The sequence below is a fragment of the Pseudophryne corroboree genome, chromosome 10, assembly GCF_028390025.1.
Source record: "Pseudophryne corroboree isolate aPseCor3 chromosome 10, aPseCor3.hap2, whole genome shotgun sequence".
Lineage (NCBI taxonomy): Eukaryota > Metazoa > Chordata > Amphibia > Anura > Myobatrachidae > Pseudophryne > Pseudophryne corroboree.
Window position 1 is genome coordinate 163,853,280 of NC_086453.1, and position 18,418 is coordinate 163,871,697.

Here is an 18,418-nt window from a genome sequence, read left to right on the forward strand (position 1 = left end):
TGAGTCTCCTTGTATCCCACTCTACTATGGGTTATACAGCACTAAATTTCTATCTACTTTTGTCAGTATGAATAGTTACATTTTAGTGCCTTTTGCATATGAGCCTGTGTACATTACTGTGGTTTTCTTTGCATTGTCTGAATATTTTAAGATCTATATAAAACAGAATTTAGTAATATGTACTCCTATATACTTTCAAATGTGTTTGTAGTTGATAATATGCTCATATTGCTAATATAACATGTGACTGACTGCTAGTGTGATTGCTGACTTTAATATTTGTATGTCTGTGGTTTCTTCTGGTCCTCAATGCTGGTGCATGGGTAAGGTCAGATTAATATCACAAAGTTAAAGTGATTACAGTCACAAATTGTGTAGTACACTGTGAAAGTGCTGATTATCATGTCCAAGAGCGGCAAAGGGGACGAGGGTGTACTCACAGCAACACCAACACTCATGTTTGTCTTGCAAAACTGTATTATCCTCTCAGGATCTGGTACAGGATGGTTTATGTGCAAATTGTTTTGCGTTTCAGCAGATTACAAGGCAGATCCCTGTTCAGCGTCAGGTACAGATAGATCCACCTTAGGCGATGTTTGCACAGACCTTTTCCAGTATAGGAGAACGGGTAATTCCGACAGCTTCATTACCAGGAATGGGGTACACTAATAACCCATACATGCAGCTCCCTACTTACGGTATATCTTTTCCCTCACCAGCTTCTCCAAAGAGACAAGCTGATAAACCTAGTGTAAGTAAACCGTCCACTGACTATACAGGATGATTCATCGGACGATGAAAGTTCTACATACTCTACTTCAGCATACGAGGAACAAGTAGAAGGTCTCAGCTTAGTGGATATAGCTGAGCTAATTAGAGCAATAAAGGCCATTCTATCCTTAGAAGATTCAGCAGAGCCTGTGTTAAAAACCAAGGTACCTGTATTTAAATGCCCAAAGCAGGTAAGAGTGAGTTTCCAGAGTCAGACCAGCTAACAGAAATCATGGAAGAGGCTTGCTACACCCAGTAAAAAAAATCTAGAGTTCCCAAAAAATGTGATTCCAATTATCATTTCTCTTACGTCCTAGAGGATGCTGGGGTCCATATTAGTACCATGGGGTATAGACGGGTCCACCAGGAGCCATTGACACTTTAAGAGTTTAACCGTGTGGGCTGGCTCCTCCCTCTATGCCCCTCCTACCAGACTCAGTTTAGAAATGTGCCCGGAGGAGCCGGTCACAGCTAGGGGAGCTCTACAGAGCTTTTCTAGTAAAGTTTATTTTTAGAGTTTATTTTTTTACAGGAGGCTGTTGGCCACAGCCTGCCTGCAACGAGGGACTGAGGGGGGAAGCAGTGTCCGCCCTGCGGGGTCTGAGCCACAGTCTCCGCTGACTGGACATTGGGCTCCAGAGGGGACAGATCGCACCCCGCCACAGGAGAACGCACACCCCAGCAGCATGCCGCCACCCCCTTGCAGAGCTGAAGTGTGGCGAGTAAGTCACTGTCCCCCCTAACAAGTGGGGGGTCAGTGTGAAGATGGAGGCTTCAGGATAAGAGCGCAGTATTAACTGTGCTCCCGGACGGCTCAGCTGTACTTCGGTTTGGCGCTTTGAGGGGCGCCCCGAGCCGGCACCTGACCCTACACTGACCAAACAAGCCTGTCGGGGTTTGCGGATCTCAGCCAGCACAAAATCCTCAGACCAGTATAATCTCAGAAGAGCGGGAAGACAGCGCCATTAAGGAGGCGGAGCTTCTCAGAGCGGACCCAGCCGCGAGTCGGCGCCTTTTTCCAGCCTGCAGTCGGATGTAAGTGGAAGGATCAGTCCCTCCAGTGCAACTCCAGCTATCTGTACGGTACCAGGGGGTTATAGAAGGGAGGGGAGGCTGTATTTAAGCTGTGTCACCTATTAAGGGACACAGCGCTGGTTTAGGGTCTCCCTATACCTATAATAGCGCTGTGTGTGAGTTGACTCCAATCTCTGTGTCTCTCTGCCATTCTTGGGTGGGAACCGGTCTTCCCAGTACCCTGTGTGTATGTAGGGTGATTGGTGTGTATTTGCAAACATGTCTAGAGACTCTGTTTCATATGCTGCAGAGGACTTATCTTCTCAAGAAGATCCCATCCCATGTAATCAGGATTGCACTGTTGTAGCGCAGATCCCAGCTAGAGAGCCGGAATGGTTAGCCTCTCTTAGAGGGATTATTTCTCAGATTTCTGATGGGGTTGCTAGAACTGAGCATGCAAATCAGGTACAGCAATCCTCCATGGTTGTATTGTCTGATACTGCTTCCTAAGGGTCTCCTGCGGTACATTCTCACAAACGTGCACTTTTAAAATTACGCAGGATGACACGGACACCGATTCTGACACTGCAGACTATGACGGGATGTGTCGAGGGGGACGGCATCACTTGCTAAGGGGATGCAGTTGATTGAGGCCGTAAGGGATGTGTTGCACATTACTGAAACAACTTCTGAGCAGGTTGAGGATGCCTTTTTCACGGACAGTAAAAAGCCCCCTCCCTCACCTTCCCAGCATCTAAGGAATTAAATGCTATCTTTGAAAAAGCCTGGGAAAATCCGGAGAAAAAATTCCAGATCCCTAGGAGGGTCTTTGTTGCTTTTCCCTTCCCAGAGGAAGATAGAAAAAAGTGGGAGTCTCCACCGATAGTTGGTGCCTCTGTCTCCAGGCTGTCAAAACAGGTGGTCTTACCAGTCCCGGGATCTACCACGTTGAAGGACCCGGCAGATCGCACGGTGGATGCTACACTTAAATCCATTTACATGGCTTCAGGGGCTATACTGCGGCCTACTATTGCCTGTGCATGGATTTCTAAATCAATAGCCAGGTGGTCAATCACTCTGCAGGAGGACTTGACTACGATGGATAAAGGTGGCTTTGATTTAGTTTTACGTAATATTCAGGATTCTGCAGGGTTCCATGGCTGCGGGCGATCTCCTCCATGTCCGTCTCTGCTCACAGGGGTCTCTGGCTGTGCAAATGGTCTGCGAACGCGGAATCCAGGAAATGTGTCGAGGGCCTACCCTATACAGGTCAGGCTCTCTTTGGGGAGGCGCTGGATGCGTGGATAGCCACGGCTACTGCTACTGCGCAGTACCCGCAGTAGCCGTTGCCACGGCTACTGCGGGTAAGTCTCCTTTTTTCCCCTCAGCTGCGCCGGCTACGAAGAAGCCTTTTACACCGGCCACGTCACAGTCCTTTCGGCCTGCGAGGCCTAGAAAGAACAAGCCTTCAAACACTTTCTTCAGAGGTGGTCATGCTAAAGGAAAGAAGCCTGCTCCTGCTGGTTCCCAAAACCAGAAGCCTGCTTCTGATACCCCAAAGTCCTCCGCATCACTGTGGACAGCTAGGCCCGGAGAAAGGTCAGGTGGGGGCAAGACTTCTGCATTTCAGCCACGTCTGGGTGTCGCCTGGCCTGGACCCTTGGGTACTGGATATAGTGTCCAGGGGGTACAGGCTGGAGTTTCAAAATCTCCCGCCTCACCGTTTCTTCAACTCAGGCTTGCCAGCTCTGCTGGCAGACAGAACAATTCTTCTGGAGGCTATCTGAAAATTGGTGGTGTCCGAGGTCATTGTTCCAGTTCCACCTCATCAGTGGAACAAAGGTTACTATTCGAACCTTTTCGTGGTACTGAAGCGGGATGGTTCGGTACGGCCAATTCTAAACTTAAAATCTTTGAACACGTATCTCAGGGAGTTCAAATTCAAGATGGAGTCTCTGAGAGCTGTCATCTCAGGACTGACAGAGGGGGAGTACCTGGTGTCCCTGGACATCAAGGATGCGTACCTCCACATTCCCATCTGGTCGCCGCATCAGTCATATCTCAGGTTTGCACTGTTAGACGATCACTATCAGTTTCAGGCGCTGCCGTTTGGTCTCTCCACAGCACCGAGGATCTTCACCAAGGCGATGGCAGAGATGATTGATCTTCTCCGCATGCAATGGGTGAACATAATTCCATATCTGGACGATCTCCTGATCAAGGCATCGTCCAGGGAGAAGCTGTTATGATCCATTGTTCTCACGACACAACTGCTCAGGGAGCACGGCTGGATGCTGAACCTTCCAAAGTCTCATCTGGAGCCAACAAGGAGGCTGTCTTTCCTGGGGATGATCCTAGGCACGGAAGTGCAGAGGGTGTTTCTACTGGTGGAGAAAGCATTTGTGATTCAAACAGTGGTCCGGGATGTCTTGAAGCCTACCCGTTCATCAGTGCATCCACCTTCTGGGGAAGATGGTTGCCTCCTACGAGGCTCTGCAGTACGGAAGGTACGGAAGGTTTCATGCTCGATCCTTTCAGCTGGATCTCTTGGACCAGTGGTCGAGATCTCACCTACACAGGCACCAGAGGATACGTCTGTCACCGAAGGCCAGGATTTTGCTCCTGTGGTGGCTACAACTACCACACCTTCTGTAAAGCAGAAGGTTCGGAGTTCAGGACTTGATCCTTCTAACCACAGATGCAAGTCTAAGAGGTTGGGGAGCAGTCGCTCAGGGGGAATCCTTCCAAGGAAGGTGGTCGACTCAAGAATCCCTTCTCCCAATAAACATCCTGGAGTTAAGAGCCGTGTACAATGGTCTTCTGCAAGCAGCACACCTTCTACAGGATTGGGCTGTTCAGGTGCAGTCGGACAATGCGACCACAGTGGCCTACATAAACCGACAAGGCGGAACCAAGAGCAGGGCTGCAATGTCAGAGGTGTCAAGAATCCTCCTCTGGGCAGAAAGACATGCGGTGGCGATGTCGGCAATCTTCATTCCGGGAGTAGACAACTGGGAAACAGACTTCCTCAGCAGACACGATCTCCATCCAGGAGTGTGGGGCCTCCACCTGGAGGTGATCGAGGAGGTAACCGGTTGGTGGGGGGTTCCTCACATAGACATGATGGCCTCCCGCCTCAACAAGAAGCTGCCGAGGTACTGTTCCAGGTCGAGCGACCCGCAGGCAGTGGACGCACTGGTAACACCGTGGGTGTTCACGTCAGTGCATGTGTTCCCTCCACTTCCTCTGATACCAAAGGTTCTTCAACTAGTAAGAAGAACAGAGGTTCTGGCAATCCTCATTGCTCCGGACTGGCCAAAGAGTGCTTGGTACGTGGATCTGCTGGATCTTCTGCTGTAGGATCCAAGGCCCTTACCTCTTCGGGAGGATCTGCTACTGCAGGGGGCGTTCGCTTATCAAGACTTACCACCGCTACATTTGACGGCATGGCGGTTGAATGCCAGATCTTAGCTCGGAAAGGTATCCCGGGTGAGGTTATTCGTACCCCGATACAGGCTAGGTAGGGGGTAACGTCTAAACATTACCATCGAATTTGAAAAAAATGTTTCTTGGTGTGTATCCAAGAAATTTCCTGCGGTGGAGTTTCAACTTGGACGTTTTCTCCTTTTCCTGCAAGCGGGTATGGATATGGGCCTGAGATTGGGCTCCATCAAGGTCCAAATCTCTGCTTTGTCCATCTTCTTCTAAAAACAATTGGCTGTCCTCCCTGAGGTTCAGACCTTTTTGAAAGGGGTTCTGCACATCCAGCCTCCCTTTGTGGCACCAACAGCACCCTAGGATCTTGATGTGGTGTTGCAGTTCCTGCAATCGGCTTGGTTTGAGCCTCTACTGGAGGCTGACATCAAGTTTCTCATGTGGAAGGTGGTCACTTTGTTGGCCTTAGCTTCTGCCCGACGTGTGTCGGAATTGGGGGCTTTATCTTGTAAAAGTCGCTATCTGATATTCCATGAAGATAGGGCGGAACTTAGGACACATCCTCAGTTCCTGCCTAAGGTTGTATCTGCTTTCCATATCAACCAACCTGTTGTGGTGCCAGTGGCTACTGACTCCTCAATTGCTTCAAAGGCCTTGGATTTTGTGAGGGCTTTGAAGATTTATGTGAAGAGGACAGCTCGTCATAGAAAAACTGACTCTATCTCTTTGTCCTCTATGATCCCAAGAAAATTGGGCGTCCTGCTTCTAAGCAGTTGATTTCTCGCTGGATCAGGTTCACCATCCAGCAAGCATATTCTACGGCAGGATTGCCGTGTCCAAAATCTGTAAAGGCCCACTCTACTCGTAAAGTGTGCTCTTCCTGGGCGGCTGCCCGGGGTGTCTCGGCTGTACAGCTTTGTCGAGCAACTACTTGGTCTGGTTCGCACACGTTTGCCAAGTTTTACAAGTTCTATACTTTGGCCTCTGACCTCAAGTTTGGTCAATCAGTCTTGCAAGAGCCTCCGAGCTCTCCCTCCTGTTCTGGTAGCTTTGGTACATCCCCATGGTACTAATATGGACCCCAGCATCCTCTAGGACGTAAGAGAAAATAGGATTTTAATTACTTACCGTTAAATTCTTTTCTCATAGTCCGTAGAGGGTGCTGGGCGCCCGCCCAGCGCTTCCTTTTCCTGCATTGGGTTTATAGTACAGTACTGCCTGATTCCTAGGTAGATTCTGCGTTATTTACTGTTTCAGTACTGTTTAAGCTGTTGGCTGAGTTTTTCGGCTTGTTAGCCGGATTTGCCTGTTGTATGAGCTGGTATGAATCTCGCCCCTATCTGTGTAATTCCTTCTCTCGAACTATGTCGTCTCCTTGGGCACAGTTTCTAGACTGAGTCTGGTAGGAGGGGCATAGAGGAAGGAGCCAGCCCACACTGTTATACTCTTAAAGTGCCAATGGCTCCTGGTGGAGCCGTCTATACCCCATGGTACTAATATGGACCCCAGCATCCTCTACAGACTACGAGAAAAGGATTTACCGGTAGATAATTAAAATCCTATTTTTGCAGCTATAACAGCTTCCACTCTTCTTGTGGACTTTCCACAGATTTTGTGGTCTCTGTAGGTATTTGTGCCCATTCATTCTGTAGAGTGTTTGAGGTCAGGCACTGATGTTGCATGAGAAGGCCTGACTCGCAATCTCCATTTCAGTTCATCCTAAAGGTGCTTGATGGGGTTGAGGTAAGGGCTCTGTGTGGGCCAGTCAGGTTCTTCCACACCGAACTCGTCAAACTGTCTTTGTTGGAATAGAAAAGGATAGCATAGCATTGTTCAGAATGTTTTGGTATACTGAAGCATTAAGTTTCCCCTTCACTGGATGCAAAATGCCTAGCCCAAGCCCTGAAAAACAGCCCCATACTATTATCCCTCCTCCACCAAACTTCACAGTTGGCATAATGTAGTCAGGCAAGTCATGTTCTCCCGGCATCCACCATACCCAGACTCGCCCATCTGACTGCCAAACTGAGAAGCATGATTCGTCACTCCACTGCACCACAGTCCAGTATCGGTGTGCTTTACAAAACTCCACCCAATGCCTGGCATTGGACTTGGTGATGTGAGGCTTGCATCTAGCTTCTTGGCCATAAAACATGAGGTATCATTCTCTGCTTATTTTAGTAATAGACTTAGCAGGTCCCTGTGGTCAGTTGTGTTGGAAATTATATCCGCCCTGATTACTACAAATGGTTAAAGGGTCCAAATGGCACTCTGGACTGGGTATTCTGATGTGGAATTAGACACTCTATCTGTGGTGTGTGATGTATTTAATGTCTCTTTGTGGGGAACTCTGCTGTGATGTGTAGATCAACTCAAATGCTTTTACATGTAGGGCTCTTGGACTAGGTTTAGGCGGCGGGTTGGAATCAACTTTTTGGGTTGGATTCCCATGGTGCTTGGGTGAAACACCACTGTAATGGGACTTAACCATAGTCTTCTGTTTTATTCACACGCTCACTACGCCTATGCTGACAGGATGGATAGCTACTTTGCTAACCTTATAATGTTGATAGACCATCTTTTACTGTAGCTGAATTTATAGATATGGATTTTTCTGTTTCAACTACCCATACCATTGCTGACGTATTTCTGACACCTTTTATAAATCTGTGTATACCCTTCTAGTCTTGGTAGCGCAGAGTCTGCTTGTACTATTTTTTCCATAAAAATTTGTATTTTTTGTAAATATGACACAAGTAGCTTTTGCTGAAAGAATATGCGGCATGCTTATATTCTGCGTGTGACTGCAGCTGTATCTGCATACAAACTGCTATTCTACAGTGTTATTCTAGAAAACACTAACTTAGCATTTTATATGCAGATACAGGCATGGTAGCACACACTATATAGGCATGCCACATACTTATTATTTTGACAGCCACGATCGCTGTGACAAAAAAAAAAACTCGCTTAGTACGGATTTGGCTTTGCCTGCCTGAGGCAGTTGAACCCAAATCCACGATAAGCGCTGGCTTTTGAGATTAATTGGATAGCCCCCCAGTGAATTCATTATCTGCAGTTAATTACCGCAGATAATTGGATACCCTATTTAACTTAATGGAATTTATATAATTTTGTCGTTTTTATTTAGATACTTTTATTTCCCGATTGTGAGCTTTAAAATTATACAAATTATTGAAATCCCTGTATGGCAGTAGAAGGATTGTGGTGTTATATTATATTTCTCTGACGTCCTAGTGGATGCTGGGAACTCCGTAAGGACCATGGGGAATAGACGGGCACCGCAGGAGACTGGGCACTCTAAAAGAAAGATTAGGTACTATCTGGTGTGTTCTGGCTCCTCCTTCGATGCCCCTCCTCCAGACCTCAGTTAGAATCTGTGCCCTGCCAGAGCTGGGTGCTCCTAGTGGGCTCTCCTGAGCTTGCTAGAAAAGAAAGTATTTGTTAGGTATTTTATTTTCAGTGAGCTTCTGCTGGCAACAGACTCACTGCTACGTGGGACTGAGGGGAGAGAAGCAAACCTACCTGCTTGCAGCTAGCTTGTGCTTCTTAGGCTACTGGACACCATTAGCTCCAGAGGGTTCGAACACAGGGCCTGACCTCGATCGTCCGTTCCCGGAGCCGCGCCGCCGTCCCCCTTGCAGAGCCAGAAGACAGAAGAGAAACAACGAAATCGGCGGCAGAAGACTCCTGTCTTCATTAAGGTAGCGCACAGCACCGCAGCTGTGCGCCATTGTTCCCAGCACACTAACACACTCCGGTCACTGTAGGGTGCAGGGCGCTGGGGGGGGGGGGGGCGCCCTGGGCAGCAATTATAATACCTTTTGGCACTAAAAATACACATAATACAGTCTGGCACTGTATATGTGTAAAAACCCCCGCCATTAAGTTACACAAAACGCGGGACAGAAGCCCGCCGCTGAGGGGGTGGGTCCTTCTTCCTCAGCACTCCAGCGCCATTTTCCCTTCACAGCTCCGCTGGAAGCAGCTCCCCAGGCTCTCCCCTGCAGTATCCTGATACAAGAAGGGTAAAAAAGAGAGGGGGGGCACACAAATTTAGGCGCAAATAAGATAATTAAGCAGCTATTGGGTAAATCACTTATTATAGTGTAAATCCCTGGGTTATATAGCGCTGTGGTGTGTGCTGGCATACTCTCTCTCTGTCTCCCCAAAGGACTTTGTGGGGTCCTGTCCTCAGTCTGAGCATTCCCTGTGTGTGTGCGGTGTGTCGGTACGGCTGTGTCGACATGTTTGATGAGGAGGGTTACGTGGAGGCGGAGCAAGGGCAGATATGTGTGGTGATATGTGGAAGGTCTTAACCGACAGTGTCAACTCCTTACATAAAAGGTTCGATGACGCAGCAGCCTTGGGACAGCCGGGGTCTCAGCCCGCGCCTGCCCAGGCGACTCAGAAGCCATCAGGGGCTCATAAACGCCCTCTGGCTCAGATGGTAGACACAGATGTCGACACGGAGTCTGACTCCAGTGTAGACGATGATGAGACAAATGTACAGTCTAAAAAGGCCATCCGGTGCATGATTACTGCAATGAAAGATGTACTACACATTTCTGATGTTAACCCGGTTACTACCAAGAAGTTTATATGTTTGGGGAGAAAGAGCCGCCAGTGACTCTTCCCCCATCTGATGAATTAAATGAATTGTGTGAAGAAGCGTGGAGTTCCCCTGATAAGAAACTAGTGATTTCTAAGAGGTTACTAATGGCGTACCCTTTCCCGCCAACGGACAGGTTACGTTGGGAAACATCCCCTAGGGTGGACAAGGCGCTCACATGCTTATCTAAAAGGGCGGCCCTACCGTCTCAGGATACGGCCGCCCTAAAGGAGCCTGCGGATAGAAAGCAGGAAGCTATCCTGAAGTCTGTGTATACACACTCTGGTACTCTACTGAGACCTGCTATTGCTTCAGCCTGGATGTGTAGTGCTGCAGCAGCATGGACTGATACCCTGTCAGACAACATTGATTCCCTCGACAGGGATAATATTTTGCTAACCCTAGAACATATAAAAGACGTTGTCTTATATATGCGGGATGCCCAGAGGGACATTTGTCTGCTGGCATCTAGCAATTAATGCAATGTCCATTTCTGCCAGGAGAGTATTATGGACTCAGCAGTGGACAGGTGATGCTGATTCTAAAAGACACATGGAGGTTTTGCCTTATAAGGGTGAGGAATTATTTGGGGACGGTCTCTCGGACCTAGTATCCACAGCGACAGCTGGAAAGTCGACTTTTTTACCTCAGGTTTCCTCACAGCCTAAGAAAGCACCGTATTATCAAATGCAGTCCTTTCGGCCTCAGAAAGGCAAGCGGGTCAGAGGCGCATCCTTTCTGGCCAGAGGCAGGGGCAGAGGAAAGAAGCTGCACCAGGCAGCCAGTTCCCAGGAACAAAAATCCTCCCCTGCTTCCACTAAGTCCACCGCATGACGTTGGGGCTCCACAGGCGGAGCCAGGTGCGGTGGGGGCGCGTCTCCGAAACTTCAGCAACCAGTGGGTTCGCTCACAGGTGGATCTCTGGGCTGTACAAATTGTATCTCAGGGATACAAGCTGGAGTTCGAGGCGACTCCCCCTCGCCGTTACCTCAAATCAGCCTTGCCAGCTTCCCCCTGGGAAAGGGAGGTAGTTCTGGCGGCAATTCACAAGCTGTACCTCCAGCAGGTGATAATCAAGGTCCCCCTCCTTCAACGAGGAAGGGGTTACTATTCCACAATGTTTGTGGTACTGAAACCGGACGGTTCGGTCAGACCCATTCTGAATTTAAAATCCTTGAACACTTATATAAAGAAATTCAAGTTCAAAATGGAATCGCTCAGAGTGGTTATTGCAAGCCTGGAAGAGGGGGATTTTATGGTGTCGCTGGACATCAAGGATGCTTACTTGCATGTCCCCATTTACCCACCTCACCAGGAGTACCTCAGGTTTGTGGTCAGGACTGTCATTACCGTTGCCGTTTGGCCTGTCCACGGCACCGAGGATAATGGCCGAAATGATGATACTCCTTCGGAAGAAGGGAGTTATAATTATCCCGTACTTGGACGATCTCCTCATAAAGGCGAGGTCCAGAGAGCAGTTTTTGGTCAGCGTAGCACTTTCTCAGGAAGTGTTGCAACAGCACGGCTGGATTCTGAATATCCCAAAGTCGCAGCTGATTCCTACGACGCGTCTGCTTTTCCTGGGCATGATTCTGGACACAGAACAGAAGAAGGTGTTTCTCCCGGTGGAGAAAGCCCAGGAATTGTCATCTCTGGTCAGGGACCTCCTGAAACCAAAACAGGTGTCGGTGCATCACTGCACGCGAGTCCTGGGAAAGATGGTGGCTTCATACGAAGCAATCCCCTTCGGCAGGTTCCATGCAAGGATCTTTCAGTGGAATCTGTTGGACAAGTGGTCCGGATCGCATCTTCAGATGCAATGGCTGATCACCCTGTCCCCGAGGGCCAGGGTGTCTCTGCTGTGGTGGCTGCAGAGTGCTCGTCTTCTCGAAGGTCGCAGGTTCGGCATACAGGACTGGGTCCTGGTGACCACGGATGCAAGCCTCTGAGGATGGGGGGCAGTCACTCAGGGAAGAAACTTCCAAGGGCAGTGGTCAAGTCTGGAGACTTCACTACACATAAATATACTGGAACTAAGGGCCATTTACAACGCCCTGAGTCAAGCAGAGCCCCTGCTTAGAAATCAACCAGTGCTGATTCAGTCAGACAACATCACGGCGGTCGCCCATGTAAACCGCCAGGGCGGCACAGGAAGCAGGATGGCAATGGCGGAAGCCACAAGGATTCTTCGATGGGCGGAGAATCACGTGCTAGCACTGTCAGCAGTGTTCATTCCGGGAGTGGACAACTGGGAAGCAGACTTCCTCAGCAGACACGACCTCCACCCGGGAGAGTGGGGACTTCATCAAGAAGTCTTCACACAGATTACAAATCGTTGTGAAATGCCACAGGTGGACATGATGGCGTCCCGCCTCAACAAAAAGCTAAGAAGATATTGTGCCAGGTCAAGGGACCCTCAGGCGATATCTGTGGACGCACTTGTGACACCGTGGGTGTACGAGTCGGTTTATGTGTTTCCTCCTCTTCCTCTCATACCCAAGGTACTGAGGATAGTAAGGAAAAGAGGAGTAAGAACTATACTCATCGTTCCGGATTGGCCAAGAAGAACTTGGTACCCAGAACTGCAAGAAATTATCTCAGAGGACCCATGGCCTCTGCCTCTCAGACAGGACCTGTTGCAGCAGGGCCCCTGTCTGTTCCAAGACTTAGCGTGGCTGCGTTTGACGGCATGGCGGTTGAACGCCGGGACCTAATGGAAAAGGGCATTCCGGATGAAGTGATTCCTACGCTGATAAAAGCTAGGAAGGATGTGACAGCAAAGCATTATCACCGTATATGGCGAAAATATGTTGCTTGGTGTGAGGCCAGGAAGGCCCCAACAGAGGAATTCCAGCTGGGTCGATTTCTGCACTTCCTACAGTCAGGGGTGACTATGGGCCTAAAATTGGGGTCCATAAAGGTTCAGATTTCGGCCCTATCTATTTTCTTTCAAAAAGAACTGGCTTCACTGCCTGAGGTTCAGACGTTTGTTAAGGGAGTGCTGCATATTCAGCCCCCTTTTGTGCCACCAGTGGCACCTTGGGATCTTAACGTTGTGTTGGATTTCCTGAAATCCCACTGGTTTGAGCCACTTAAGACCGTGGAGCTAAAGTATCTCACGTGGAAGGTGGTCATGCTGTTGGCTTTAGCTTCAGCAAGGCGTGTGTCAGAATTGGCGGCTTTGTCATGTAAAAGCCCCTATCTGATTTTCCATATGGACAGGGCAGAATTGAGGACTCGTCCCCAATTTCTCCCAAAGGTGGTATCAGCGTTTCATTTGAACCAACCTATTGTGGTGCCTGCGGCTACTCGGGACTTGGAGAACTCCAAGTTACTTGATGTAGTCAGAGCTTTGAAGATCTATGTAGCCAGGACGGCTGGAGTCAGGAAAACTGACTCGCTATTTATCCTGCATGCACCCAACAAGCTGGGTGCTCCTGCTTCAAAGCAAACTATTGCTCGCTGGATCTGTAGCACGATTCAGCTGGCGCATTCTGCGGCTAGACTGCCGCATCCTAAATCCGTAAAAGCCCATTCCACAAGGAAGGTGGGCTCTTCTTGGGCGGCTGCCCGAGGGGTCTCGGCTTTACAGCTTTGCCGAGCTGCTACTTGGTCGGGTTCAAACACATTTGCTAAGTTTTACAAGTTTGATACCCTGGCTGAGGAGGACCTTGAGTTTGCTCATTCGGTGCTGCAGAGTCATCCGCACTCTCCCGCCCGTTTGGGAGCTTTGGTATAATCCCCATGGTCCTTACGGAGTTCCCAGCATCCACTAGGACGTCAGAAAATAAGAATTTACTCACCGGTAATACTATATCTCGTAGTCCGTAGTGGATGCTGGGCGCCCGTCCCAAGTGCGGACTCTCTGCAATACATGTATATAGTTATTGCTTAACTAAAGGGTTATTGTTATGAGCCATCTGTTGAATGAGGCTCAGTTATTGTTCATACTGTTAACTGGGTATGGTTATCACAAGTTGTACAGTGTGATTGGTGTGGCTGGTATGAGTCTTACCCTGGATTCCAAATCCTTTCCTAGTAATGTCAGCTCTTCCGGGCACAGTTTCCCTAACTGAGGTCTGGAGGAGGGGCATAGAGGGAGGAGCCAGTGCACACCAGATAGTACCTAATCTTTCTTTAGAGTGCCCAGTCTCCTGCGGAGCCCGTCTATTCCCCATGGTCCTTACGGAGCTCCCAGCATCTACGGACTACGAGAAATAGAATTACCGGTGAGTAAATTCTTATTTATTATTTTTTTTTCTTATATTCTACAAAATGTATCTGTGTATACTGTGGCCCTCAATTTCTGTAGTAATTTTAGGCCATTTCTTTGATAGGTTAATTTGGTAGTTCTTGCGCTGCCGCTTGCATCTTGATCTTAAAAATATTGGTTTGTCTAGCATTACTAATAGATTTCTGCTTCTGAAAACAGAGGAGTTTTCTGTCATATTCAACAATGGGCCTAATGATGAAGATGAAGATGTTGACGACAATGGTTATGATATTCCAAAGCCCCATTTGCCAGTGACTCCAACCCGTCGCACACTTTCTGATATCTCTAATGCCGCACCTGCCTTTACTTCCATGACCATCAGCAGAGATTCTGGAGCAGGTACATCAGTGCATTTAACACTGTGTATATCAATTTAACTTTAAATTATTTGCTTGTAATATTACAGTATGCCAAAGTGTGTTTGCCTGCTAATAGTGCAGTTTAATTAAAGTCAGATGGACTAAACGGCACACATGAATGTATCGGTTTGGTTGATTGAAACAAGGCGTAATCCACTTGTGCTGTTTCATATACATATGTGTCCTCATACATCATTGCTGCAGTCTCACAAAACAGCCCTTTTTGGTGCAACAGGTCCCGTGAGATTCTCCTAGTGTTGGGCAACTTTTTTTAGGACAAAAATGCAATTGCAAATGGGATGCACCACGGGATTGTGCTGATTAATTTGATGTGACACTTGTATTTCTGTGTGTGTAACGGAGTCTCTGAATCTGTATATGAAGTACTAGGATGCTGTAGCTTTTTTACACACTTTGTTACACATAGATTTACAAGTGTTGCATATTCGCCAATACACCTAACGCTAGCAGAGTTGCATGGGACATGGCGGCTCACTCAAGCAAGGCATCTTGTGCTGCATGGTGTATTAAGGTTAGACACATCTGTAGCTGAAAAGTTTGCCTGATGACATGTTTAATCATTCTGTGGTGCCACACTGTCGCACTTTATGCTATACAATAATATTTGAAAGTCGAGCAAACCTGAAAGAGGTAGGATGTTACTTTAAGGGGTATATTCAGTTAACTGCAGGGTTTACTGCGTGGCTAAAGCTCCAGTTTTTAATACTAGAGCTGTTCAATAATTATTCCCCATGCGTAAACCCTCGGCTTGGTTGCAGGCCTCCAGGGTTCTTTCTCTCTCTCCTTGCTGCACTTCGCAGAGCAAATTTGTGATGCAGCAGATTGTTTGTGAAGTCGCACAAGGGTCCCAGGTCTCCGCTACAGCTGTGGATGCGCACTTGGGATGATAATACGGATTCCAAGCAGTCATTGGCAGCGCTTCCCTTTCGGTGGGGGTTTGGGGAGGAGGTATTCTGCTTGGGCTGGAGTCTGATACTATTATTGCACAGCTACCATAGGGAAGATCACCTTTCTACCTGTGGCTGCCCCCCAAGCAGTGGGGTATGTGGTTTAATGCATTTCACTCATCCTTTTAGGGTGGCGCAACCTCCAGAGACCAATCTGCCATGGGTCATTTTTTATTTTTTTTCCTCAGCAGGGGTTCTGCACCTAAGGGCTTTTTTGAAACCAAGAAACCTTGTGTGCCAAGTCTACTGCGAATCCTAGCACCTGACTGGGTCTTTCTCAACCCTCTCTGGGGTGGGAGGCTGCCTGCTCCAGTTCTCGAACTGGTGGATGGTGTCGTCTTCAGACTCCTAGGTGCTGGATATAATTTCCAGGGGTTACATAATCAACCTTATCTGTCCTCCTCCGTGCCTCCCCCCGAACAGCTCTTCCCTGTGATGCAAAATATAGTGACCTTTAGACCAGGCCTCTTCCTGAAGGGTTTTTTGGCCCGGTTCCAGTGGGAGAATGGAAACTAGACTTCTGCTCTGACCTCCTTCCTTGTAAGCCAAGCAGCTCCTTCCAGCTGATTCTGAATCTTCATGCCTTAACACCAAGCTTTAGGGGGATAATTTTTAGATGGAATCTCTCTGTTCAGTGATCCACGGCATAGACAAATTTCTGCCCGATTTTCGGGACACATACCTTCACATTTCAATTTGCCCAGGACATCTCCCTTTCCTTAGGTTCTCTGTCGGCTTGGCTCACTATCCGTTCCGGGCCCTGTCTTTTCATTTGGCCACGGCTCCATGTGTTTTCACAAAAAGCATGGTGATCCTCCTGCATAAGGAAGAGAATACTTTGCTCTTAAGCAGGCTGGTGGACACTGCGTTCCCTCCCTCATGCTCAGTCTTGCAGTGTTTTTTTTTTCTTCTTTTTTTTTCCTTCTTTTCCATACTATTCAGTTTTGTTGCTGCAATAGTTTTATTGGATTACCGCTTCTCCTTGCGGGTTCTTTTGAAGTTATACTAGCCTTCTGGGGTTGCAGGGGGAGGAGCTAATTTCTTATAGCTAAAGTAGTTAAATGCCAGCTACTGCGCACCAAATGGCAACCCCCATGGTCCAGTGTCTTCCGTCCTGCTTAAGAGAAAAGGATTCAACGGTAAGTAACCAAAAATCCAATTATGTCTATGGTCAAATTTGGTGGCTATCCAGCCGTTGTGGGGGTCACACTCCGTATATGGGCACTATTTAATGATAAAGGACAGATGTGGTTGAGAACCACATTATTTTTCTTATAATAATAATTGCATTGTGTTCACTGTATTTAATTGAAAGCTTTTTCATAGAGTAATTAGAATATGAACATAGATATTTAACATATTACACATGTAATACTGTAGCTTGTTGCTTACTTTTTGTTCTAAATTGGATACTCATACATTTTAATTCTTTAAGTATAATATTACAGACTTCCACTGAAAATTTGGCAGAATGACTGAGAGTTCATATCTTTTTAGCAGCCCTGGAGTCTACAATCCCAGAGCGTCCACCAAAGCCTTTTCCCAGGAGGATGAACTCTGAACGCCGCCCTGCACCTGCTGGAGATGGTGCTGCTTCTCTGCTCTCCAGTGAGATAGAGAGTTTGTTGAGCCAGGGCTACTCACAACAGGATGTGAATAAAGCCTTGCTCATAGCCCATAACAACATTGAAATGGCCCGCAATATCCTGCGTGAATTTGTAGCTATCCCTGCTCCACCTCATCTAGCTACATAGCAGTTGGATCCACAAATACTCCTGCACACGAGAAGAGTAATAAAGAGTGCAACTCTGACCCTTCAGCTCAAGTGCAGCAGGGAGCAGCTACGGGACCAGTAGGGGTAATTGTTGGTACTGGATAAATGGAGGAAGATCTCCATACCCCACCCCCAACTGGAAGTAAACAGGGTACAGGCTCTAGCCTGCCCACTGTCAAGCAGCATTACAAATCAGGTGATTCCTAACCAATCAGAATGCACTGTTCCTTAAAGCGATGTTCCCCTTTCCTTTATGCCATCTTGATGACTACCTTGCTGACAATGCAGATGTGAAGCTCTGATTGGCTTGGGTTATAATGGATACACTGAATATTTCTTCTGCACACCAACTCAATTTTAATTTAACTGCCTGTCACTATAGGTCCTTTGAGTTTTTTGCATACAGCAATTGAGGTGACGATAGGAGAGATGTTTGCGTCTTGTTCTTCAGTGTTATTTAATGTACTTTATTGCCACCTTCCATAGGTGAAAAATGGGGGACCTCAGTGAAATGAGTTGCCTTAGTATAAAACCTAGTTGAAAGGGTGACATTATGGGTATTGGTTAAAATTACGTATTTTGCAGTGTATATCTCTTCCCATTGTATTGGTTAAATGTTTGTTAATCCTGTGATAAGTCATAAAGGGATTCCAGTAGTTGGTTGCCCTTACTCCAAATTTTGGGGTTGTGCTTTTGCCACATAACTCAGGGTGATAGGGGAAGTATTATGTTACTACTCTAAAAGAAAGAGGATGTTCTGGGCAGAAAGGAAATGAAGATGCACCTACGCTGCTGTTTCACCATCATCATCATAACCTCTCTTATTGACCTCGAGATTACATGCAGGGTTATTGTTCAAGTACAGATGTAGCCAGGCTTTCCGTTGCCGCGATGCATATGCACTGAATACGATCGAGACAATGGCTAGCTGCGCCTATTTGCACCTGCGACTATGCGATGTAATGCAAATGCATCGCGGGTGGCAATATATGCGGGCGTGGACGCACATCACAGCAACCTATTCGCAACCACAATAAGTGGGGCTACATCTGTATGTATGGAAGTATCTATATTACATACACACACAGAAATATATACTGATTTGCAAGTTTGTGCACCTGTAGGTTGTCACCTCTGAGAAATGAAACTGAAGTTTTAGACTTAAGAGGAGAAAGTGTCTTCCTATATTGT

At 47.6% G+C, this 18,418-nt stretch overlaps 1 protein-coding gene across 2 annotated transcripts in view; it reads left to right on the forward strand.

The window, feature by feature from the left end:
• CBL (Cbl proto-oncogene) overlaps positions 1-17,883 on the forward strand; it is a 334,599-nt gene extending 316,716 nt beyond the window's left edge. Inside the window, exons 15-16 of one of the 2 annotated variants that reach the window (XM_063942916.1) lie at positions 14,286-14,465; positions 16,951-17,883. In XM_063942916.1, coding sequence (XP_063798986.1) covers positions 14,286-14,465; positions 16,951-17,207 — 437 coding nt within the window. In that variant the 3' untranslated portion in view covers positions 17,208-17,883. The remainder of the gene's footprint in view (positions 1-14,285; positions 14,466-16,950) is intronic. The other variant, XM_063942917.1, reaches the window with a different exon arrangement.
• The last annotated feature ends 535 nt before the right edge of the window (positions 17,884-18,418 follow it).